Source organism: Psammomys obesus, unplaced genomic scaffold, assembly GCF_907164565.1.
Source record: "Psammomys obesus unplaced genomic scaffold, mPsaObe1.curated_primary_1811, whole genome shotgun sequence".
Classification (NCBI taxonomy): Eukaryota; Metazoa; Chordata; class Mammalia; order Rodentia; family Muridae; genus Psammomys; species Psammomys obesus.
In genome coordinates this window covers 31034281-31059706 of record NW_026585504.1, presented here as the reverse complement: position 1 = coordinate 31059706, position 25426 = coordinate 31034281, and the positions used below count along the sequence as shown (strand labels likewise).

General features: G+C 45.0%; 2 protein-coding genes across 2 annotated transcripts in view; one reads left to right on the top strand and one right to left on the bottom strand.

The window, feature by feature from the left end:
• Positions 1-25426, top strand: part of Abtb2 (ankyrin repeat and BTB domain containing 2) — a 155662-nt gene that overhangs the window by 8258 nt on the left and 121978 nt on the right. The window lies entirely within an intron of this gene.
• On the bottom strand, positions 13101-14033 carry LOC129671029 (60S acidic ribosomal protein P0-like). The gene is given in 1 exon segment (XM_055599675.1): positions 13101-14033. A coding segment is annotated over 1 exon segment (933 nt).

The following is a 25426-nucleotide window of genomic DNA, read 5'->3' as shown; positions in this document are numbered from 1 at the left end:
TGAGTCTCTCGTGGAGGGGTGGAGCATGACCCAGATCCCAGGTGGCAAGTGTTAGTCACAGGGCTCTCCTTGATGACTAATACTTGATTACTGGAGGTAAGAAGTTACGGAGTCTGGAAAAAGTGCCTTCATGCCCTGCTCAGTTATGGAAGGACTGTCCTTCAGTGAGGTTTGCTCTCTCGCTCTGAGTTCATGCTCACCTCTGTCAAGATAACAAGAACAATAACATACTTAAAGCTCTAGACTTTGTGGTAGCAGTTTTGTTGTGGCTATTGGAACTGGTTTATTGAATCCAATTCCTGAGACATGGGGATGGCAGGTGATTCCTGTTTTGCTCATCTTCAATGTGGGCAACATGATTGGTTGTTTTCATTTGTTTGAGGCAGGCTTTAGTAAACTGGACATGCTTATAACCAACTGTGTAGCTGGGGATAACCTCAAAGTTCTGATCCTTCTTTTTCTACCTCCCTGAGTGCTGGGCTTAGAGGCCTGAAACACCATGCCTGGCTTTGCTTGTTTTTAAAAAGACCTAAATGGGTTTTCATCTTTGTCTGTTTGGAGCTGCGTGTTCAGTTGGAAGGAGGTGGTGAAGAAACAGCCCAAGTTAGCGTAAGAAATGCCCCAGCAGCCTCCTTGATCTACTTCACATAGCAGTGAAGCAGAAATGCCCCAGCAGCCTCCTTGATATACGTGCACGTAGCAGTGGCTATGTGCAAGGCAAGCAAGAAGGATTGGAGGACAAGCAGTGTTGCTTTGAGGAGTTTATGATCTAAGAGGGACTGCATAGCATGCATATGGACAGCTTCAGAGAAGTTTGTCCTTTTGCATAAAACAAATATGGAAACATTGCTGATAGCCCCCATCAGTTGCATGATGTCACTCACCTCATAGGCTAATTTCATTCAGCCACCCAGCCTTTCTGCAAAGGAGATGTAGTTTCCACTCCATAGATGAAGGTCTTGAAGCTTTACAAAGGTGATGGGGTGGGCGCTCCAGGGGGTGGAAGGGAGTTGAGGCTTCTTGTAGGAGGTGTAGCTTGTGAGCCAATGCAAATGTGGGCAACAGAACTTTGACCAAGAAAGAGAAAGAAGGGACAGTGTGGGAAAGACCAATGCATGCATTTTGAACGACAGCAAGTGACCCTGCTTGGCTGGGAGGCTCAGCTACATAACAGGGAAGAGTAGAGGAGATAACACAGGAAAAAGGAAAAAAATCCCCACATCTTTTATCCAGATGTGAAGAAGGCTGCCAGAGCGTTGGACAAGAGTTTTCCAAAACTTATTTTTATAATTCAGAAATGGAGTGTGTCTGCTGTGGTGCTCATCTTAACCACAACCCAGACCTCCCGTTCCCCATCTTGTTGATTGAAAGCTTGACCTCAAAAATGCACCCATCTGCTGTTGTAGCAGTGAAAGTAATACAAGACTTTAAACGAGCAAACTTGAGCTGAAGGGGCACAGAAACCTTTCGATTAGCCTCGCTTCTCTTGTTGAACTTGGCTTCTGACTTGATTAGTTCTTCAGGCTAAAGTGATCCCTGTACATACTGAAGGCTTGCAGTGGTAAACTTGTTAAACACCAGTGAATTTACACTTGCAGAATTTCCCACTGTGAAAGTAGGGAGCAGCATTAAAACAAGATGAGCTAAAAGGGTCCTAGACCTCTTCATTGGCTTTAAGTCTAACCTGATGTGCTCAATTTCCAGTATAGAGATTGCCAGCTGACAGCTCACATTTGATGTGTAGCTCTTTTCTAGCTATTGTTGATGTTGATGTAGTTCTAAAATATTGATAAAGACTTTCTGTTAAATGCTCGTGATTATAAAAGCATTTTATAATTCATCCTCCTCTGGATTGTATTCCCTAGAGTTCAGTCAAGCTCTGACAGCAAAATTCGGAAATCATACTGGCTTGGCTAACACCTTAGGTGTGTGTGTCCTTTTCCTGACCCCAGCGTGATGAAGGAATTTTCTTGTCACTCAAAAAAGATAAATTTCATGAGGATATTACAAAAATACATATAGACTTATTTGTAGTTAATGATGTGAAGGTCCTCCTTTCTAAATGTAAGCTAGGAAGAGTTTCATGAGGACAAAATTTAAATAGAGAGACTGAACTTGGAAGTCCTGGCAATAGAAACCTAAGTCCAGGGAGAGATGAAATTGAATCTCTAAGAGTGTGAGACAAGAAAACCATTCCAACAACAAGCTTTTGTTGAAAGCTTGTTTTTCAAGTGCCAGGGATCCAGCCTGGGGTCTTGTGCATATCCTGGGCAAGTGCTGCTCGACCAAGCTATGCCCTAGTCCTTTTTGTGGAAAACTTTTTGGTTTATGCTTTCCACAGTATGAGATCAATATTTTCTGTGAGGAAAGTTTAATATAAGTTGATATTTATATACCAGGCAGATGTGTATACAGCAGTGTCTGGAACAGTCTAGCACAGAGAACTATGGACTTGCATCAAGAAAGTTCTGGACAGGAGCTTGCCCTCTCTGTGACTTGAGTGAATCATCTCTCTCTCTCTCTCTCTCTCTCTCTCTCTCTTTTTTTCTGGATCTCTGTGGTATGAGAAGGTCGGAGGAGACTCTCTGGGGGCCCTTCTGTCTCTGGAAATTTTCTGGACCCCACAAGAACTCCGTGAAATCATTTCCCTAGGGTGGACCCTTGTAATTAGTATCCCGAGGAAAGAAAAGGCCCTGGCTGAAGCAGGCTACGCTCTCAGACCCAGCTGGCTGGTGAGACTGAACACCATCTTTTTAACATTAGCATCTGTTGTGATTGCTGTACTTAGGTTTTGCTTTGCCTGCTCTCAGAAGGATGAGTTCTGTGTACTTCTGGCTGACATTAACTGCTTGACAGCTGTGTCCAGGCCCTGGCAGTCCAGCACTGTGGCGAGGTCCAGCCCTGAGGTGACTTCATACAGCTGGTGTTTGAAGCCTGCCTACCCAGACTAGGGTATTTATAGCAGGGGAGAAGCTAGAGAAAAAAAATAAATACTCTACACCCTTCTTTATCCTGTGAGGGACACAGACGGCCATTGTGAGGAAGGTGGAAGGCAATGCTGTATAACCCAGAATGATATTTTTAAATGCTGTGTGTTGGAGTTGGCAGGCCTGGCTTTTCAAAGAAGAGGGAGAATGAGAGTCACTGAAGATGACAGAAGGCCAGGAGTTCTGGAAGCCAAGATGCAGAGCTTGGTACCCTGAGGTGTGCAGGTTTTAACTTTTCTCCTCAAAGGCTGAGGAGAACTTGGGAAGGTAAGGATGAGAAGTGAGATTAAATGAGGTGGCTTGGGTCCTTCTCCTTCTACCCACTCCTCAAATCCTAAAATGAAGATCAGTGAAATGTTCCAGGTAAGGCAAGACAGGGTTGCCTCTTCGAGAACTCAGGCCCTGCTGGTTTCTTCTTCATCTCTGATCTGGGTAGATCAAGTTATACACGGAGACAAAATTGGAAAGCAAATTACTCGCAGCTGTTCTTTTGGACTTAATCCTCCCAGGGCAGGCAGGACAAGCCAGAAATGTGCTGGGATTCAGTGCAGTGGTGTAAGACAAGGCCCCAGGGTAAAGCTGCCCCTGACACTCATCAGAATAATCCCCTGTCCAAGGGACCTTTGTAAAGTCTCAGAGATAATATCTTCCACTTAGCTCAACTCTGAGGAGAAGGTGGTTACAGTGGGAGGGACTCTGGCTTAGGAGCAGGGAGGAAAGTTCAGTTTGGGGTACATCATTTGTTGAGCAAATATTTATTGAGGACTTTTGTGTACTGGACAGCGTTCCAGGGAGCAGTGACAGACCAGAATGGAGGCGCTGGCTCTGCTGAAAGTGAGGACATTGGGCACAATGGAGGAGCCACAGTGAGGCTGTCATGGTTGGAGAAGGCAGCTCCCAGTAGAGGGAAGAGCAAGTGTTCCTTTTGCTGCAGAAAGCACTGAGATGAGTGTGGTTGGGTTCATCATGGAGCAGGAGCTCCATGGGAGAAGAGAAAAGAACTCAGTGTGATTGCGTAACACTGTCTTGTCTTTAAAGCCGAGTATGCTATGGTGAACCTGAGCAGATTGGCACAATTTGATTTGCACTTTAATAAGGTTCTTCTCTCTGCTCTGTTGGGAGTGGGCTTCAGTATCAAGGGTAGAGACAAGGTGACTGAGTAAGAGGGTTTTGCAATAATTGAGGTGAAAGGAGGAACTTGGACCACGTGAGGGTGGGACTAGAACCAGGTGAGGGGACAACTTGGACCAGGTTGTCATAGAAGAGGTCTTGGATGTGTTTTAAAGTCACAGCCAATGGTATTCATCTACAGTCTGACATGTAAGTTAGGAGAGAAAACTGAATGTGACAGTAAGGTTTTCACTAAAGTATTAAAGAGGCAGGATTAAACCAGAGACTCAAGCGTAGATATTTGGTTGTCTGTCCCAAACTTAACCTACAGAGATAGCAAGTAGGAAGCTGGGCAGGAGGCAAGGCCACCTCAAACTTTCTTACCAGTGTAATAGATCGAATCACTACACTCATTTGTTCGTCCAAAGGCATGGCTCAAAAAGACTGGCCAGAGACTTGGGCAGGAGAGGGTTAGTTTCTAGTATTAACATCTTCAGTTGACGACTTGAAGAAGCTATTTTGCAGGGGGTCAGCAGGTTTCATGAAGGTCACCAGCTCTGCTGTTTCTGCTCATTAACATGTGCTCTGTCTAATTGGCTCCACTTGTCCTATGGCCCGCTTGTAACTTTGCATCCATATCTTTCATTCCTGGGAAAACTAGACTCTGTATCAGGCAGCTTTGGGTTCTTGCAAGTCAGTTGTGAGTGACTCGGGAATTAATATAGAAAGTGTTCATAGGACACTGGGTGTGTCGAAGGGCCTGCTCCTCCTAGCAGGGGGCCTAGGGTAGCTAGATGGAAACTTATGATTGCCGCTGCCTGGATGTGCCATTGTCGCTTGGAGAGCTTCAAAGTAAACATGTTCGTGTGACTAATGCAAGGACCTTCCTTCAGAAACTCTGAAGGAAATGGTGTGGAAAAGGGCCCACATGATGTGGGTAGAGTTCTTGGGAATGTCTGGTACACAGCAAGCACTCAGACATTAGCTATTATTAGTGGGCAGAGCATCACCGGTCTGGAGTGCTTGTTCCTGCCCCGCCCAGGCTGATGGCCTTCCTTCACGTCTTAGCTATGCTGCCTGGCTCGCTCCTGCAGTCTGCAGGGCTCCCCGGAGAGTTCCAAGGGGAGCCTGGAGTGCTGGGCTCACCTGGGAAGGGCAAAGTTAAATCTGAGGCAGCAGTGCCGCCACACAGTCCTGATGTTTAATCCGCTGCTAAAGCTTCTGTTAATTACATCTCTAGGAAGAAGGAACCGTGTAAAGAGGTTAAGTAACCGGCTCAGATCTCACAGGTCATATAATCAGACCCAGGCAGCCTAACTCCAGATTCTCTAGTTCCCAACCACGCATGTGTCCTCCTCCACCAGAGGAGCCAACAGACTGTAATCTCAACCCAGATCTCCAGCTGGTAAACTACTAAGTGCCGAGTCTCAGTGTGCCGGGGCTGTGTGCTTCACGTGTGTTGTGTTATGTGGTTCTTGCCATTGTATGTAGCAGTCTCACTCGTATGTAGTCTTGCTGAAGAGAGTGAAGCTCAGAGAAATCTCCTGGATGTTGTTGATAAAACAGGACGGCCTGGCCTGAGTCCTCATTCACCCTGCTGCCTCCCTTCTCCTGTCCTCAGAAGTGCCTGGGCGGAGAGAAGCACAGGGTGATTTTATTAGCAAAGAAATGATGGGGTTGGTAGAGGGTAAGAGAGAAACTGCAGCAAGCTCCACTTCTGCTTAGAACAGGGAGCCTTTTAGGTGCCTTAAAATAGCCTCCCTTGGCTGGGTGCTGGCCTGCAGAGGGGCTGAGCTGGAGGTGTTCCTCTGCCTATTTAAAGTCTGATCCGTTTCTCCGGTGAAGTGAATGAAATAACCCCTGAGAAACTGAGTGAGTTGGTTGCCTAAAATAGTTAGAGAGGAAGAATATTTGGAAGCTTCTGGCTCCTTGAGTCCATTTCCTCTGGATTTATGTCACCTCAGAGAGCGCCTGACCTCCTCTTGTTTATTCTTCTGGCTCATCCCTTTCTATCGTACTTGAGTCCTGTGTCATCCTAAGCCAAAGGCATTCGTCCTCAGAGAGAGTGGCAGCCTTTCCTAGGTAACTAAGTTGGGGCCTTTTATGAATTTAATTTTGTGTGTTTCTTTTATGGGGATGGAGTTGGTGAGAGGCCATTTCTCTTCTCTAGCTGCAGAGTTTCCAAGATCAGAGCTCAGGAGTGAGTTTTATTTTTATTTTTTTCTTTACTCACTTACACAAGGGCTGCACCAGGGAAGCCAGGGGATTCTCACAACCTTCCTTTTGTGGTGCCTACAAATATGTATGAAAAGCTTTGCAGTTACTCTTTAATAATGCAGCCATAGCCACATGTGGGTCATTAAGTTTAAACATAATAAAATTTGATACAGCTAAGCATGGTCTCACACAAGCCTCCTTTCCAGTGTTCCATCAGCACACGTGCCCAGTGGCTGCCATACAGGACAAGCCGGATATAGAGCATGTCCGTCATCATAGACAGTTCTGTGAGACAACATGCCATTAGACTATAGGTCACCAGCTGGTCACTTGCACCGGCTTTCTGGATTTCCATGGGTCTAAATGTTTTTAACTATTCCCCAGCTCCTCAAGAAAGCCCTCTGTTTGCAGAAGTAGGAAGATTCATGGAAGGAGAGATTAAGGTCATTGATTTTTGTGGCTCTAACCTTTGGATCCTTCACACGAGGTCATGTTTTATGGTTTCCAAAGCTCTGTGGCCTAGGGCAAGTCACTTAGCTTCTCTAAGAAAGATCCCTTGTCAGTGAAAGGGTTTTAGAAATACCTCAAGGGGATTCCACCAGGGTTAAACAAAATGGTAAAAAAAAAAAAAAAAAAATGGGCATAAAACAATGCTTGCTACACAGTGTTGACAAAGCTTGTTACACATTCCCTTAGTAGAGGCTACAGTATCCTATACTTAATGGCTATTTGCAAGTGACCCCTAAACACTCTAAGGGGTAAATTGCTACTGTTGCTACTCATGTTACTAGGACTTGGGTTCTCAGGCTTAGGGTCTGCTTCTTCAAGGCCCTGGACTCTCCTCCCTGGTTTATTGAAGGGCCTGCTAGTCACATCAATGTTTTTTTGTTTGTTTGTTTGTTGGTTGGTTGGTTGGTTGGTTGTTGTTGTTTTTAGAGCTTTCTTTTGAGCTCACATTCACCAAGGAACTGTCTGTTCCTTCCATGCCCTGGGTATGGTCTTTTTGTGGGCCTTTTGCCCAAAGCCAGCCTGTCAGTACTACTTGGGGTACAACCACCAAGACCGTGGGTGACCAACAGAAACTCCTGAAACTGTCCCAGAGTTTCAGGTTTGAGTGTCTCATGTGCCCTGTGGGTCTTTTGCACCCTGTGCTGTGAGAATTGAGACAAACACAGAGCCCTTATTGAGATCTTGGCCGAGGGAAATTTGGAAGGAGCATCTTTGGGACAAGGAGAGGCTTCTCTTGAGCTGTAGAGAGAACAGAGGAGACGAGTATCTGGTCACACTTGGGCCCTGGGTCCAACCCACGACTATTCACTCATTTGCCTAGATTACATGTCTAATAACTTAACATTTCTCTACTGCAGTTCTCCCATCTGTACAAAAGGGAATAGTACCGGAGAACCTCCTTGGTGGTATGCTCGTAAGGATTCAAGTGAGATGGGGCACAGTAAAGTCTTTATCTCCAGTATCACATCCTCTGGTTGTCTGACATACAGTACTAAGAGGAGTAAGCTACAGTTTCCACCTTCATCCTATGTGCTTTCCAGGGAGAGCATTGGGGATCCTTGACTCTGCTGTGAGCTGTTTACATTGTCTAGTTGGTGATCAGTTGTTTAAATGATAGAAAGTAATCAGGAGGGGAGCTAGCACTTAAAGCCAATGTGTAAATTACGTGTGTGTAGCACGAACTCCATGTGGTCTCTTGTCTTTTCTCTCGTATCTCCCTGGATGGCAGAGATAAAAAGTACAGCACAGTTGTCATTTCAGAAGCTCACAGCTGACCACCAGCCTGCTTTCCCCCTGCTGTGTCAGGCTGTGTAAGCAGCACTGCCCAGTCACATAGTGTAATCAGAGCAGAGTTCTTTCTGTAGGATTTGTTGCTGGTATGGTGTACCCACGTGCCTAATGCAGTTGCCACTCATTTGCCCACAGTTAGATGTGCCAAATCTGACACTTGGGATAAACTCCAAATAACTTGGAACTATGTGTACGATGTGCAAGAATCTTTGCCACAGTTGTTACAAGGCATACATCTACGTTAGAGGAATCCAGCTGCCACCCCTCCTGCTCTCCTCTTTCTTTTCTATGCCTGGATCTACAGGGAGGAACCATTCACAAAGAAAACCTCCGAGAAAAGGAAAGACACGAGGCCAGGATATTGCATCCCTAATGTTGTCACCGTTTGGGAAACATGGCCCCACTGTGGACCTTCCCAGGCTGACCAAGCTGTGGTCTTTCTTGTGGGCTTCCCTAGCCTGACGAATCATTCCTGGTTAAAGGGTAACTCTGACTCATCTTACCAAACAGTTGTTTTGGTTGTCACCTGTGCTGAAGTCCACTGTCGGCACAGCCTTCATTCTCCAAAGGACCCAGTGAGTGTCTAAGTCTGTGAGTGCGAGAGAGGAGAGGAAAGAATGCATGTGTGTTGGTTTGAGCCCACACTTATCTTCCTCCTTCCAAAAATACAAGAGACCCTTAACCCAACCATTCCCAGGACTGGCTGATTTCTAGAACATCTTGAGGCACTTAAAAATGCTATTTACCTGGCTATATTAATTTTAAACCTCTAAAATTGGATATAGAATGTCTGGGTGATATTTATTTTTCTTTTTTTCCTCCAAAATTAATTTTTTTTTCTAATGTCTGGTAGTGACTATATTTATGCTGTTCCTGTTTTGTTTTTTTGCATGTAGTGTTTCTACAAAGCACTGGGTTTCATCATTGGCATTTCCACATGTTTGTGGTGTACTTTGGCCATGTTCTTCACCTCTTGCTATCACTTGATCCCCTCCCTGTCCTGTTGGTACCTCCAACATCCCTCTTCTAATTTCATGCATTTTTGAAAGTCTAGATCTAGACAGTATTCTTCAGTGTTCTTCAGGTGATTGAGATGAGCAGGTAGGTGACTGAAACTGTCTGGCCTCTGTGGTTATCAGCGGAGTTCTATGCCAGAACCTCTGAGTGTGTTCACTCCAGGAAAGTCCAGGCCAAGAGAGACTGACTAGAGGTAGTATCTGAGGCTTGTTTGTGACTTCTCTTCTGAGTAACAAATGAGGCCATTACTCAAGGAGGAGCTTGGAGTGCCTTGGAAAAGAGAATAGTAGTCAGCAATCTTGTCCAGTTCTCTCAACCCACTCACACTGAATGGATAGTCATCTCTGTCCAGTGCCTTCTGGGAGATGAGGAAGATTCCAGTGATCTTTGTGGGTTGTCTCTTGGAATCCTCATTGTAGACTACATGCTGAAGATCCTGTTACGGAGGACTAGAGACAGTCAAAGTGATTGGTCCAAGGAGTTGTCACTCATTGATAAGCAGGTGGAAGAAGCAATATTTGAGTTTATTGCCACCAGACTTCAAGATCTACTTTCCATCCGGAATGTTTGAGTCAAAATCAGTAGGCAGTGGTAGGTGAGATGGCTGAGCATGTAAAGACACCTGCTGCCAAGCCTGGTGGTCTCAGTTTAATCCCTGAGACCTGCATGGTGAAAGGAGAGAACCAAGTCTGTAGGTTATTCCCTGACTGCACGCACATGCCTTGACACAAGTGCATGCACACCTCTCCACACACATACTAAGTAAATAAAAATGCAAAAAACAAGCACCATTTAAAATAAAATCAAGCTACTGAGGATAGGTCAAATAACTCAGTCCTGTAAGACGAGTGTCAGAGTTTCCCACAAAAGATGTTTTGTGTTCTCTCTCCTCAAGGCATTGCTGCTTCCCTTCTACTCTCCTATTTTGGAGCCATTCATTTCCCTCCAGACCCAGCTAAAACTGGTTTGCTTTTTTTTCAGTGAGCTGTTCATGTTTTGATATGCTGCCCTTCTTCCTTACCCCTGGCCCCTCCCCTACTCAGCCCCTACACACAGGCATACTTGCTGGATGGGGCCTAATGCGTGGGTCAAGTTCTGGGAATCAGCACTTGGGGTGCAAACATAGGCCTGTTTTTCGTTGTTATGTGTGTTGGTCTGATAATAGACTCTCAGAGGAACATCCTCTAAGTGGCTAAAGGGCGGGACTGTGCAAACTGATTGCCTGCATTCAGATTCTGGGTCCACGTCTTTCTTAATGAGTAACTGCTTAATATCTATACAGTAAGATGGAGTCACTACTCCTGACTTCCTTGGATAGTTACTGAAATATCTGGTGTATCCTGAATTTTCAGGATATCAGTCGTTTTGGTAGAGTAGGCCCAGTGCTGATGTACAACTCAAATATATCCTGAGCATTAAGGGGAGAAATCTGGGTGTTGCTAGTCCTGCTTAGGCTCCTTTCTGAGTATAATTCTTGGAAGGTTTCTCTGTTTTATTATATTTTCTTCTGGCTCTCAGGATTGACTCAGGGCCTTGTGCATGCTTGACTTATACTTTAGTTCTGAGCTGTGACACCCTAGCCCTGCTTTGTCTTTTAATTTTCAATATTAGGCCAAAAGCTGTACCTTGCCACATGTGTTTTAAAGCTAAAATTTGGGGCTGGAGATTCAGTTCAGTAGTAGAGCCCTCACCTAGCATGTGCCAGGTCCATGATTCAATGTCTGCACCACAAAAGGGTGAAATGCAAAATCATTGATTTTATGAAATATGTTGCCTCACTTGGCAGTGAATAGCTAGGTGAAAAAAATATGAATGGGATAAACCTTAGCAAAATTATAGTGAGAAACATAAGGTCAATTTTTGTAAAGTTAAAGCAAAAAGGTACTGAAGGAATATATTACAGGTCAGATCAATACAGCCTAAAAGGGAAGGTGAGGGCCACATACAGATAATGACTGTCTGTATCTTAGGAGGAGGGGAAAGAAGAGGAGCAGGGAGGGAGGCTCATGTGGTTTAGATGTCTGTGCTTACACTAGCCCTAGTTGTCTTGGGATATGATTTCACATCATTATAACTAATTAAAAGTGGTCATGAATGAAGGGTTATGGTAAATCAAATTAATGCACCTGAGGTTAAAAATTAGTATGTTCCCAGTGGGTGGTGGCTACTTATTAGCATGCTGTGGACCACCTGGGTCATGCTATAAGCTACCATTGATGTTCTCTGTGATTGCCTGTGATTTTGTGTAAAATACCTGAGAACCAAGGTTTTCCTCCTCCAGCCACAGTGGCTTTTTTCACAGAGAGCCCAGAACAGTCGGGATATTCAGGTTGCCTTGCTTCTCAGGTCTGGGGCGACACGTGGGCATAAGCGCCTGTGTGACTCTGAACTCAGTGAACAAAGACAGGGTTGTTTTGTCCTCGCTGTGCCAGATGGAAGGCTTTCATTAGTCACTTTGGGAGCATTCACATTAGCTGGAAGATTTTCTTTCCAAGGGTTGGAGCTGATGGTGTTTGCCTTGGGATGGTGTTAGTCCTCTCTACTTTCACAGCTACTGCCAACTATCACAACCTTTGCCTACGGCTTTGCCCTACCCATGCTTCTTTTTCCTTAACCCAGGGAAGCACAGAGGATGTTTGAGAGAGCCCAATCACATGCTCCCAGGTCAACGGCATCTGGGTACAGGTAACTCTCAGGTGTAGCTTTTTTGACTGTGATGAAGAGACAGAGACAAGAGCACCAGCTTAAGGAGACCTGAATTCCATTCCAGGCTCTCAGCTGTGTAATCTGAGGTAGCAGTATTTCTTTTTCCTGTATGTTGAACTGAGGCTCATAAGAAGCCAGTGAACTGTCACCTAGGTATACATGGATGCAACTTAGCTAGGTCATGCCCAAGCTCTAAAGCGGTGCTGGGGATGTGCTCAGCTGGTAGAGTGCCTGCCCGCTATGTATCAATCCCTGGACTCAGTGCCCAGCACTACCTGGACTAGTTGTTGTGGCACACGTGAAGCGCTTGAGGGAGGAGGGGAGATGAGAAGGTCAAGCTCATCTTCTGCTACCTTACATGTTTGAGGTCAGCCTGGGATATATGAGGATACGTGAGGATGCACATAGCAATAGCAAAAGGAGCTTAGGTGCCCCAATGGTCCTTCCTGTCAGCAACCCCCCGCATCCACCTCAAGTACCCCCAGAGGTCTAGTTTCTGTCACCGTCAACTATCAGGAGGGTTTGAAACATTATTAAACACTTCTGAGCTTCAGTGTCTTTATGTGAAAAGTGAAAACGTAGGCCTGTGTTACAGCACTTAGTTGGGAAAATCTAATGGGACAGGGCATGTGAAGTCCACAGTAAGAAATTCATCCAACAGGTATCACTAGGTTAGGCAGAGCTGTTTTGTCTCTGGTTGGCAATGTTGGCTCCAGAGAATCAGGCCCCTGTTGTCTATGTAGCATTTGTTTCCTTTGTCCTCTGTGCCTTCCATGTTCTACCACTGTCTTGGATTGTTCCCACAGTGGCTTTCAGGACTCCTTCTAGAAACCAATTCTTTATGCTCAAGTTGATTGAAAAATGAGCATGGAAAAAAGCAATTGTTCTGCACCCTTCCTCCCCAAACCTGTGTTTCAGAGACGGTCTATTTGCTGAATTATATAAATCAATAGCTGTATTACAGGGTAGAGACCTGGACTGGACCTGTTTCCCTAAACTGAGAATTGATGCTATGGTGTGCCCTGGTTGCCATGTTTGTTGAAGTGGCAAGGATGCTAACATTTTTGTTTTAAGACTAAACAAAAACCACCCCATATGATTGCCCAAAAGCCTACAGTTATAAATCTTTCTTAAGTCAAAAGGAAGAAAACAAAAGGATACCCACGTTGAAGGTTTTTTTTTTTTTTATTTTTTAAAGATAAGTAAGCTTTATTTTCATGTTTTTCAAAATTAGCTAGTTGAACTGGTTGCTTTGGGAGGTGGTTAATCAAAGAGACCAAATCCTATATCCTCAGCTGATTCCTCCCACTCTTCCTTGGCTTCAGCTTTGGCTGGGGCTGCAGCAGCAGCAGTGGTGGCTGCAGCCACAGGGGCAGCAGCCACAAATGCAAATGGATCAGCCAAGAAGACCTTGACCTTCTCAGCAAGTGGGAAGGTGTAGTTGGTCTCCACAAATAAGGCCAGGGCCCGCTTGTATCCATTGATGATAGAGTGTGGCACTGAGGCAACAGTCAGGTAACCAATTTGCAGACAAACACTGGCAACATCGCGGACACCCTCTAGGAAGCAAGTGTGCAGAGTCTGCTCTGTGATGTCAAGCACTTCCAGGTTATAGATGCTGCCATTGGCAAACACCTGCTGGATGATCAGCCGGAAGGAGAAGGAGGAGGTGTTCAGCGTGGACTCACTGGCTCCCACTTTGTCTCCAGTTTTGATCAGCTGCACGTCTCTCAGAATTTCAATGGTGCCTCTGGAAATTTTAGTGGTGCTGCCCAAAGCCTCAAAGAACAGGGTCTTCTCAGGTCCCAGACCAGTGTCCTGAGCTGGCACAGTGACCTCACACGGGTCAATGGCACCAGTTGGAGCAGCAGCAGGCACCTTATTGGCTAGCAGCATGTCCCTAATGTCAGTGAGGTCCTCCTTGGAGAACACAAAGCCCACATTCCCCTGGATGTAAGGGAGCAGTGTCTTCAGAGCTGGGTTGTTCTCCAGGCAGCTCTTGATGGCCTTGTGTACCATGGTGTTCTTGCCCATCAGCACTGAGGCCTTTTCTTGAAGGGACATGTGGATCTGCTGCATCTGCTTGGAGCCCATGTTGTCTGCTCCCACAATGAAGCATTTTGGGTAATCATCCAAAAGTTGGATGACCTTAAGGAAGTAGTTTGACTTCTAAGTCGCTCTGTCTTCCCTGGGCATCACCGTGGTGCATCAGGGATTGCCACACAGGGTTTAAAGATGATGGTGAGAGCAAGGGATTTTTTTTTGGGGGGGGTAAGATTATTTGATGCATGTTCTACATTAGGTATTAATCTGAGTGGTTTTTATGCTGTTTTCTTCATGAAGCAGGCGGTACTGTGCAGGTGACAGGGCATTCAGGCAGTGATGGAGTCCAAGGCTGGGATCTATCGGCAGAACCCCCTCCCTACACTTACAGAGTGTCAAGTGCTGTGTCAAGAGCAGTGGCTTGTGATCAGCTTTAAGCCGAAGGCACTCATTCAGTAGGTGGTTGTGGTGCAGACTATGTAGGACATTTGGAAGACTATGGCTAGTAAGCCAGGTTGGGGCCAGGGATTCCCATGGTCCTGGAGGCTGTATCATTTGGGCTGTGGTCTGGGGGAAATTAAAAAAAAAAAACTACAAAGTGTGACTCATGTCAGTGTCCCTGAGACTCCTCACCCAAGAAGACATTTCTCAGGGTGACTTCTGCCCACCCTTAAGTGAAACTGTGCTCTTGCTAATCTGCTGGATCGTCTGCTACCTGGCATGCCTTTGATGTGTTTCTGAGATCTTATAGTACTCCCGCTCCACCCGTGACGTTTTAAAGGCAAAGGCCTTCTTACTCACTTCTTTCCCAGGTGAGCAAGAGAGGTTAGGCAGTCGATGTGTGTAGAAAGATGAATACTTTATTAGGAAGAGTTTGTGAGAAAGAACACCACTGTAGTACAGGGCTGGAAGAAGGAAACATGCTTGCTGAGAAGGAGATGCCCGCCTGGCATTCCCTCTGTGGCCAGCCATTGCGCAGGGAGCCAGCACGCCAAATTTCCCCAGTTACCATGGGACCCAGACTTTGACAGGAAATCATGGTAGGGTGGGAAGGAATCCAAAATACACATGGCTGGCATACAGGCTGCAGTTAGGAAAGAGACGAGAACAGTCCATCTATTTTCCTGAGCTGAGTTCTGCAGCTTCAAATGGGGCTGTTTTCTAAGCCTCTCTCTGAAGTTGGTCCATTTTATGGACCTGATTTTCAAGCATGAACTTTTTCCACATTAAGCAATACTTCTGTGATTTAAAGTGGCCCCTTTATATGTTTGTGGAGGGTACTTTTTAGCCGTGTGTGTGTGTGTGTGTGTGTGTGTGTGTGTATGTGTGTGTGTGAAACTAAAAAGGAACCAAAGCCTCTTTAGTCAGGGAGACACTTTTTTTTTCTTTTGGATTTTCCTGAAACTATCTCTCTGCTGTTAGCAGCCTGCTGGAAACCCAGCACCCTTCATTTGCCGAGGTGTGCCAGTGGTGACAGGGTGGCTTTCGAGGCTGAGTTTCCTGGAAATTTCAGCCACCATGTCATGAAAGTGAAATGCCTCATCCACAGAGAAGTAAGTATGTTTGCATGCTGTCAGTGAAGTTTGTTAAACTGGAAAGCTGGGAAGGGGATTTTGCTTAGGCTCTTTGCAAATGGAACTCTGGAAAAGTTCAGCAGGGCCTGACTGTGCATAGCCTGGGACCAGTTCCAGGCCTCCAGAACATTTAACAGGTTGCTATTGATAGCATTTTCCATGAACAACCCAATTCAGCAGTGTCTCTGAAACCCTCCCATACTTCTTGGAAATGTGCTCAATTATTGATAGAAATCGCAGTTCTGCAGTAGAATTTTCATCTCTGTACCTTCTTGGTGCCCCTTTTTCTCCTTTTTTTTCCCCCTATTTCCCTCTTTTTCTTTTCCCTCCCTTTCTCCCTTTCTTCTCCCTCTCTACCCCCTTCCTTCCAGACTGAGTGTAATTTATCAGGTATCTTAATTCCATTGAGCTTCTTGCTTTTATCCCTCACAATAATTCTGACTATAGTTGCTTTAGGAGAGGTGACTAGGCCAGACCTAGCAGCAGCAGAGTACTTTTTGGTTTTTACAGATGTCTTTGATACTCTTTCTCCTTTGGTATCACAACTACTGTAGCTCACCATTCAGCTGACCTTATGTAAGCTCCCTTGTGTAACACTGTACACCCTGTCTTATTTGATCCTCAAAAACCACCTTGGGCCATACTACCATGATTTCTTTCTAGTTTACAGATCAGCTGCATAGCTCAGAATACCTGTTGGCTAGTTGAGGGTGAGATAGACTGGCGGTGCGCAGCTTCACTTGACTCGGAGCACCGTGCACGCAGTACTGCCTTCTCCACACCCAGTGCCGCTTCTCAAGAAGAAAACAACACCGCAGAGTACTTTCTTGAGTTCTCATGGCCAAGGAGTAACCCAGACAGAAGCAAAAGTGCCTTGAGGAACCAGAGTTTTCTTTTATTTATTTTTTCTTAACCAGAACCTCTTTTACCTGAGCGGTGGTCCCTCAGTGAGGTCCTTGGCATCCAAGCCAGCAGTCAGTAGGTCAGTCAAGGCAGGTGAAAAGGTGTTCTGGGAACCCAATGTGCTGTCTTTATACCACAAGTAATTTGCCTGAAGCTGAGAAGCTGTAAAATTGCTGCTTATTAAGTGCATTTCTGTTTAAAGTTTACATATCAGGACTCTGCAGGTTACAGATGCAGCTCAAACCAATTTAAGCAAAGTGAGTTTACTGCCTCAAGGTTATGAGTGGGGCTGGCTTCCAGTGTGCTTTGATTCAGAGATGCAGAGACCCTCGCTTGTTATCTCCTCTGAATTTTGCTTTACACATGGTTATAAACTGGCTACAGAAACCTTAGCTTTGGAGAAGAAAAAGGGGCAAGTTGGCTCCCCTGATAATTCAAACAAAAATTCTGTTGCTGAGTCTGCTTAGCTGTGACTGGCCCAGAGTCACGTGTCCATCACTGAACAGTTACTCTGGTCTGGGACCACACACTCTATCTCGTGCCCCAGGGAAAGGATGAGGAACCATGGTGGCCTGAGAATGTGGTAGGTGGGTTGTAGAAAGAAGGTAGAGAGATGGAGATGCTGGTTGAGCAAGATAGAAAAGTAGAATAGAAAAAAATGACCACAGGGAAATGCACCACCCACATTTGGTCAGGCAAGGGTAAGTTCTTCATCTGAAGAATTTCATCAACCATTAAGGAGTGCACCTTCTTGTTGCTGCAGTCGGAGCATTCATCTTGTGTGTATGTGTGGGGAGCCTGTCTTCATATGGGTGCGCATGCACATGTGTGCCCTTGTATGTGGAAGCCAGAGGACAACTTGAGATGTTGTTTCTTCAGAGCTGTCGATCTGGTATTTTTAGTCAAAGCCTTTGATCAGGATCCAGGGCTCACTGATTGAACTAGGTTGAATGGCTGCCATGGTCCTGAGATCCACCCTTGTCTGCTTCCTGAGCTCTGGGATTACTAGTGTGTGCCGCCATACCCATCTTTTTATTGGGTGCTGGGGATCGAACTCAGGTCTTCATGCCTGGCGGCAAGCACTTTAGTAACTGAACTCCCCAAGTCAAAGAGCAATGCTATTTATTTATTTATTATTCATTCATTCATCTACACTGGCTTTAGTGTATGTTCGTTCTAATGGATCTTTTCCCTCTGGAAGAAAAGCACTTCTTTAGAGTACCACTTAGATATTCAGATTGCAGGTTTTAGTGAGAGCCATTTAGATCCTCAAAAGCATTTCTGACTTAATGGCATCTTAAATTATGTCAGATGAAATAAAGTGCACTTCTTTCTTCCAGTCTATCTCCAAGTCATTCCATCTTGATATACTTGGAGTTTGAGTGAGACTGTTGCGTAGTGTTAGGGAGGATCTCACAGATCCTCATGTTTAATCAGTTGCAGATGCAAGTGGAAGGTGTGACAGTATTAGGGACCATGTGTTTCCAGGATCCTGATGGCTACGTGGCTAATTTACTTTCCATTGCAGAACTAAACCAGACAAGGAAGGGTGTTATTAAATGTTCCTTTTGAAGTACCAACAGCTAAGTAGATCCAGATCAGATGACTGTTGAGCCAACAAGGGTACCGTGAGTGGGGCCCTATGGCCAGCATCATGGAGGACACAAAGGATCAGTTTCTGCTGGGGGGAGTGCAGGATCCTGATCTAGTTGCAGTAACCAAGAAAACTGTCCACTCAGCAGTTGCTGCATGCACTGTCGGGCTGAAGGCCCTCCATACACTGTCTCGTGTGACCCTCACACTAACAGCAGGAGAGCAGCCACTAGTATCCTCATTTTGCAGGAAATAACAGGCCGAAAGAGGTAAAGGAATCTCCAGTCACCAGGAAAGAGCTCTTCACTTCCGGCCTCGCACTAAGCTCCCTCCAGCTGCAAAGCTGCCATTGCTGGGTCCCTCACTACAGTGCTGAGGACAGAGACTGTCACTGCAAGATTTCTCAGACGCACAAAAACACATTCTCCCCTGATAACAGATTTCATCACTCTTGAAACCGGAGGCCTGGGAAGAAAGAAGATTGCTGACTGCTGGAGCCTGCCTTTCCAGAAGGAGGCTAGTTGGGGGAGAGGAGGGACTGCCAGCCTCTTTGACTCACGTGATCTTACCATCTGTCTAACTTCTGACTCTCAGTGCTGATTCAGTCTGTCTGCAACCTGGACAGCAAGACCAGGCCAAGGGCAATCCAAATCTTGACTGGAATTGGGTAGATGTGAAGTTGTTGCCCAGGGCTGAGGCCACCTTAATCTCAGTATTCCCATACGCTCCACCAGCTGACTCATTTGAGAGGTCAGACAGATGGAGCTGGAGGTGTAAAGCCGGCTGTGAGGAGTCAGGTCTGGTTCTAGGTGGCAAGACAGCAGACATTCCATGCTAACCATGTGTGTGCCACTGCTGTGCTTGTTAAACCAGACCCAGCCACAAACGGAGAAGCAAAAACATAATCCGGGACCTTATTCTGGGCTTGATTATTAGATTTTAGGAAAGAAAGTTTTTTTTTTTGTTTTTTTTTTTTTTTTCTCACCTAATTCCTCTTAGAAAACAATCTGTCTGGGTAAAGGGCAGAGTAAGCTGTGGACACTTTCTTTCCTACCTTTAGAAGCGAGGCAGGAGACTTCCCAGGAGCCCACGGGCAATCTAGAGACACACAGCAGCACAGAACAATGAGACCCTACCTCAGACAGTGTAGAAGGTGGAGATTGACAGCCTTGGTTGTCTGCTGACCCCCACTCATGCATGGTGGCATGTGAGTACCTCCACACAGAGTCATACACACAGAAATACTTTCAAAGAAATATGGGTATAGAGTCCTATGTACAGCATGATACTGAGGAACTGAGAATTTATCCTGCAGGGAAGATATGATCAGTGCTGGGCTGATAGCTTTTCAGCAAGGTCCTTACTTTTTTTTTTTTTTTTATAAGCTAATTAAAATTGGAAAGGAAAGTTGGTTGGGGGGAAGATAACTGAATGTGCCAAAGGCCTGAGAATGCACTCCAGGCACTGTCCTGTCTGCTCCCCACTAAGCATCGGGGAACAGACTCCTGAAGTGGGGTGTAGGGCAGGGGCTCTCCCTGCACTTCTCTGCCCATCCCACTGGAAATGTCACCTTAGAGGGTGCATTGTATGAAAGCTGGTGGTGTAATGTCCTCTCTCTGTAATTTTCTTTGCTCTGAAGTCTACTTTATCTGATATTAATTAGAGCCACTTCGGATTTCTTTTGATATGTGCTTGCACTATGTATGGTTTCCGACATTTCATTTTAACTAGCCCACATTGTATTTTGAATGAGTTGCTTGTAGACAGCGTGTAGCTGCATTTTGTTTATCTGATCTTACTCTGTGTTCTAGTGGGTGTAGATCGCTTGGGTTTAGCTTTCTTCCTGATTTGCTTGAATCCAAGTTCTGCCAGTGTAGTATTGTTCTGTTTTTCTCTTTTCTTTCCCCTTCCTTTCTTCTAGGTTATTTGAATATTCTAAAAGTAATATTTATTTTAAATTTTATTTGTTTGTTTGTGTGTTTGTTTAGTATGTATGTGTTTTGCCTGCATGTATGTCTATGCACTAGGTGCATGCTTGGTGACCTCAGAGGTCAGTAAAGGGCATTAAATCCTCTAGAACTGAAGTTACGGATAGTTAAACCATCACATGGACACTACAAGTACTGTTAACCACTGAGACATTTCTCCAGTCCCTATTTGAATATTAAATATTCTATTTAATTTTATCTATTGTGTTTGGGTTGTATCTTTTGAAAATTTTTTCAAATGGGTGCCCTAAGGATTAAACATGTACATGTGTATATAGTATACGTATACATACATATTTCCTCATCAAACTTAGATTTTGTATGTTCTTACAAAAAGTAGAATGTCTAGGAGTCTCACCACCTCTTACCCTCTGTATAACATCTAACATTGAAGGGTGCTAGGCTACCCTTGCCAATCAAAGTATAGAAAGAGGAGCTAGATATGGAAGGAGTGGAGAGCTGAGTCTACCTCAGTTATTCACTTTGTGTTCATCCGGTATTTTACCTGATAACAGAATTCCTCCACCCTGAGGTGTATAACCTATATAATGCTGATCGTTAACGCCATTGAGGACTCACTGCATGCACGCCCTCTTCTCACTTTATTGCAGGAACGCTTCCTAATATCGCAATTATTCACACTCACTAAGGAAAGAAATGCAGGCGCAGGGAGCTTAGCTTACCAAGGTGAAAAAGTTTAACTTAGCTAGAGAGCAGCAGAACTTTGGGTCCATTGCTCACAGCCCTGCATTCTCACAGGGTTGCTGCCAAGGGGAGAAACACACCAGAAGTTATGGTAACTCCTAATTCTGTCATGGGGATCTTATACACAGAATACAGTCTGCCTATCCCTAGAGCCCACTGACTGCTCTTTTCCTCTCAGTATGATTCTCTTTCCTGTCTTTCTGTAAACATTTCCAGGAGACCTTGTCTGTGCCCAAGATTACACACACAGCAAGAAGCTCTGCAAGCAGACCTTGAACCTGAGGGCAGAATAGGAAAGTCCCGGGTGAGCTGTCAGAGCACTTTTCAGAGGTGGGCAGGAGGAGAAGCAGCCTGTTCAGGGGTACACAATAGAGGCTAGGCCTGGACTGCAAACAGACCCCCAATTCCTGCTTCGTGTCTGTGATTATTAAGTGATTTTGGCGAAAGGGTACGGGAGGCTGAGTAGCAGAGCTGGAAATTCTGATCTGTAGTTGAATAGAGACAGAGGGCCCCACAAGGCAGTCCCCACCCCCATCCCTTTCATGCCAAACCTCAGAATATGCTGGCAACAGGCAGTGCTATTTAATAACCTTTAGGAGGCTCACTGGCTTCAGTGGTCTGGCAATATTGTTTACCATAGTTGAGGTTTATTTGTACCTCATTAGGTTTTGCATTTCCCAAAGAGGCAGAAGTAAGTCCTGGGAAGAATGGTTGATGGGTAACAGTTAAAACTGATACCTGACTGAAGTAAGAATGTCAGCCAGCCATCACACATAGAGCAAATCTAATTGAGTGGTAGTTGTCTGGAGCAGTGTTTGGAGGAAGAATTCAGAGATCCATTGCTTATGCCTGCCATGGACCCAGGGCTAGTGACCGGAAGTGTGTCTGTAGGGTATTTACCATTAGCAAAAGGTTACAGTGAGCCTTAGATTTTAATTATAGTGTAGTAATAATACCCGTCATCATAAGATTGTTGTGAGGATTAAATAAGAATGTATGTTATGTGCTTATTAAGTACCAGTCATTCTGCTCAGAGATGGTAAGAAGTTTTAAAAGGAGAAAAACCTCAGGTTATTCATTGAAACAATTGAGTACCTTTTCAGTGCCTGATGCTGATTTGGCACTGGAGAAAGGCTGTTTGAAATATACTTGATACTCGTGTGTGTGTGTGTGTGTGTGTGTGTGTGTGTGTGTGTGTGTGTGTGTTTTAAATGGAGGGAAATGGGCAGTAATGATAATATATTGGCATAACTTCAGGTTGGGATAAGAGTACTGAGAACAAACAGAAACAGACTAATGAGATAAGGAAGGACTTCAGGGAGAGGACAGCCTTCTTGAGAAGGTAGGGAAGGTGAGGTTGGAGCAGAGGCAATAATCTAAACGTCTGGGAGAACACTGAAGAAGGAGGGATGAAAAGGCTCCAAGGCCGTAAGGAGGGCCAGCTGTATGACACAATTAGCTTTCAGGAGGCATGGCAAAGATACCATGCTTTACTTTCTAAACACTGTGGGAAACTTAATAGTGTAAAACTTTGAAACACTTTAAAAAAGAGAGAGCACTGGGCACAGCCCAGGAATAGAGCACCATTTTTACATATGCAAGACCCTGGGTTTGGTCCCCAGAACTATCTCTTCCCTCGTAAAAAAGTGGAGGCTTGTGTAAAGATCCTGTGTATCTATTGTACAGATTCAACAGTTGCTGCCATTTGACACTCCTTTCACCTACGTCTCCCTTTTGTGGCAGAAGTAGCTAAGGCAGATCTCACGCATCTTGCCATTTTTATCCCTGAATACTTCAGTGAATGTGATTTGGAAAACAAGCATCTGTTTACATGTTGATGCAATTTATTAAATTAATTTTCACAATACCGTTGTCATAGTTGATAATCCCTTAATGTAACCTAGTATCTGGTCCATACTCAAAATTATTGGATTGCCTCAAAAATAGAAGTTGGCTTGTTTGAATCAGGTTTCAGGAAAACCTTCATGTTGCATCTGATCCACGACCCAAATGTGTTTTACAGGAAAAAGTGTTTGACAGCAGGCTTGTAATATTTGGGTGGCTTTTACATGCCTCTTACCCAAATACATAGTTTACAGTTTTAGAGGTCCACAGAGGACTGTAACCATCACAGGTTCTGTGGGGTTGTGTCCCGGATGGGTGTTCTGTAACACTGCTTATCTCCCTTTGTTGTTAATACAATACGACTGCATAGGAGTACCGAGCAAGGAATGTGTGTGTGAACTGTTCCTGCCAGCTCACCGGTAAGTCCCGACTGCAGTGACAATTGTCAGAAATTTTCAGTTTGTTACCTTCTAAACAGATTCATTTTTATTATTTTTAATTATGTGAATGTGTGTGTGTCTGTGTATGTACATGCATGCACACACGTGTGGGTGCCTGAGGAGGCCAGAGGTGTCGGATTCCCTCAAGCTAGAGTTACAAGCAGTTGTGAGTCACTTGGCATGGGTGCTGGGAACTGAATGTGGGTCTTCTGCATGAACAGTATTCCTTTTTAACCATGTCCAGCCTGGTTTTCAGAATTTTAGTCTTCTTGATGGTGATTGGCTTACAGATGGCTCAATGAACCACTTCAAGCCGTTGAGGCATAAGGGAAGTCCGCTAGGTTGGACTTCAGGAAGGGGTCTCTGAAAAGGATGAACTGGGTTTGTATGGGGATGTGGCACTTGTAGTTACAGCAGCTACTATCTTAGAATGTAGTTAGAGAGAGAGAGGAAGAATCTAGGACCCCAGTGCAGGTCAAGGGAGTAAAGGAAATATTTTGTGTCCTTAATGACACTGTAGAGTCACAAAACTAACCACCTTTTTTAAAACTGTCATTATTTAAGACGCTTTTGGAGGGTGATTACAACTGTACACATCCTAATACACACAGGCTTATTTTTATGCATCTCATCTTTCTTGGTAAACCAGTATAGGTTTTCATTTTCTCTGGGACAAAGGAAAAAAAAAAAAAGGCTACCCTCATCCTGATTGAACTTGCTGCTCTGGCTGGTGTGTAACTGCTTCCTGTTGAGCTCCCGCTGCATGTGGTACACTGCTACAATTCATCTAGAAACATCTGGGGAGGCTTGACTTCTGTGAGTGAGAAATGGGCAAGTTGTTCCTTCCCTTCTTGCAAAGACTCAGCCCAGGGTAAGCCATCTCCAGACAGTAGCGCTCTATGAAGAACATGGTGCATGTGGCTGGAAGAAGAAAAAAATGCAGGTGGTGCCGGGGAGGCTGGGGTGCTTGAATTTGAGGCTGTGAGGAGGAGTGCTGTGTTCCTGGGGTCAGGGTGAGCCTGAGAATAAAAGAGATGGTCCTGAATATTTTGGAGAATTCTGTAACCCCCCTCATGTGGACCTGCATTCTCTCTCTGCATCCCTGAGGAGTTAGCATTCCGTGATGTCTTGAGTGAGAAAATAAAGGAGGCATCCAATTCAACCTTGAGCTTAGGATCTTTCTTTTCTTTGGAGGAAAAGAAATGTGCTATAACGAGGCATATGCATTAAAGTGGCTTCTCCTAATTCTCTGTACATCTGTAGAGCTGGATTTGAAGGAACCCATGGTACTTTAAACTGAGGACGATCCAGGAACATGTGCTTGCCACCAGCAGGACTACTCCTTCTCAAATACCTCAGTGCCTCACAGAGCCAGAATGGAATTCCTGTTTGGGTCGCCCATACATAGGTGAGGGAGACATATGTAAGCCATGTCCAGCTCCATTCGTAGGGAGCCTGGGGATTGAGCTGTGTGGTAGGAATGAAAATAAAATTAGATAACGTGTATTAGGGGAATTAGTTGTGTTCCTGGTACTAGGCTAACTGGTTTACATCCACCGGTTTGTATCTCAGAAATGATGCCATCTAACTTTCAGATGGAACACAAGGCTTGATTTGGAGTTTTTCTGATCCTAAGCCCCTTCTCCCCTGACACCTGGATAGCAGCCAGCCCCAGCTGGTCATGGATGGAGCCATGCTTCCATGACAGAGTCAGAGAAAAGCCAGAATGACTTTGCTGAGGGCTCCATGACCTCCAGCTGGCCACACAGAGTGAATGGGAAAGTGGGAAAGGAGGTGGGAGCCAAGTCTGCTTTATGAGCCAGATCCATAGCTGAGTCTTGTCCCCATCTCTTCTGAAGTTTGGGAAACTCTCCAATCTGGTGCTGCTGCTGTTAGTCTGTGGGGCTGATAAGATGCTGTCCCTTAACTGCAAGACCCTTTGCTGTGAGCCTTGCTAAGATAAGGCTGGCCTCCGGCACCAACATTCCAGGCTAGGAAGAGGTGCCTTTGGCAATGCTGCTGGTGGAAGCTACGGAATGAGCAATTCTTTAGAAAATATACAAGCTTCCTTCCTTAGCTGTGGGATGGTACTTAATATTTCGCCATCAAATCATCTTGTTTATCTAAGCAGTGGTATTTATGAATTACCTTTGACTTGCCAGTTAAGCCGCCCAATGAAGATCTGAGAGCAACAAGTTGGATTCTTATCACATCATGGGTCACCTGCCAACTCTGAACCCTGAGTTCTGACTCTCCAGCTGGAACTGAGTAAAAAATAATCCCCTAGGATTTTTGACTCTGTACATAATGAATGATTCACAAAGCAAAATCACCTTTTTTTCAGATAGACCAGAAATCTATATTGGAATCTTGATGACTGCACCATTGTGTATTTAGTAGCTAAAACTTAGAGCCATTTCCTGGCTCTGCCACCAGCTCACAGTGACTTTATGCCAGCCCTTTGGAGCCCAGGTTTCCTTCTTGAAAAAAAAAAAAAA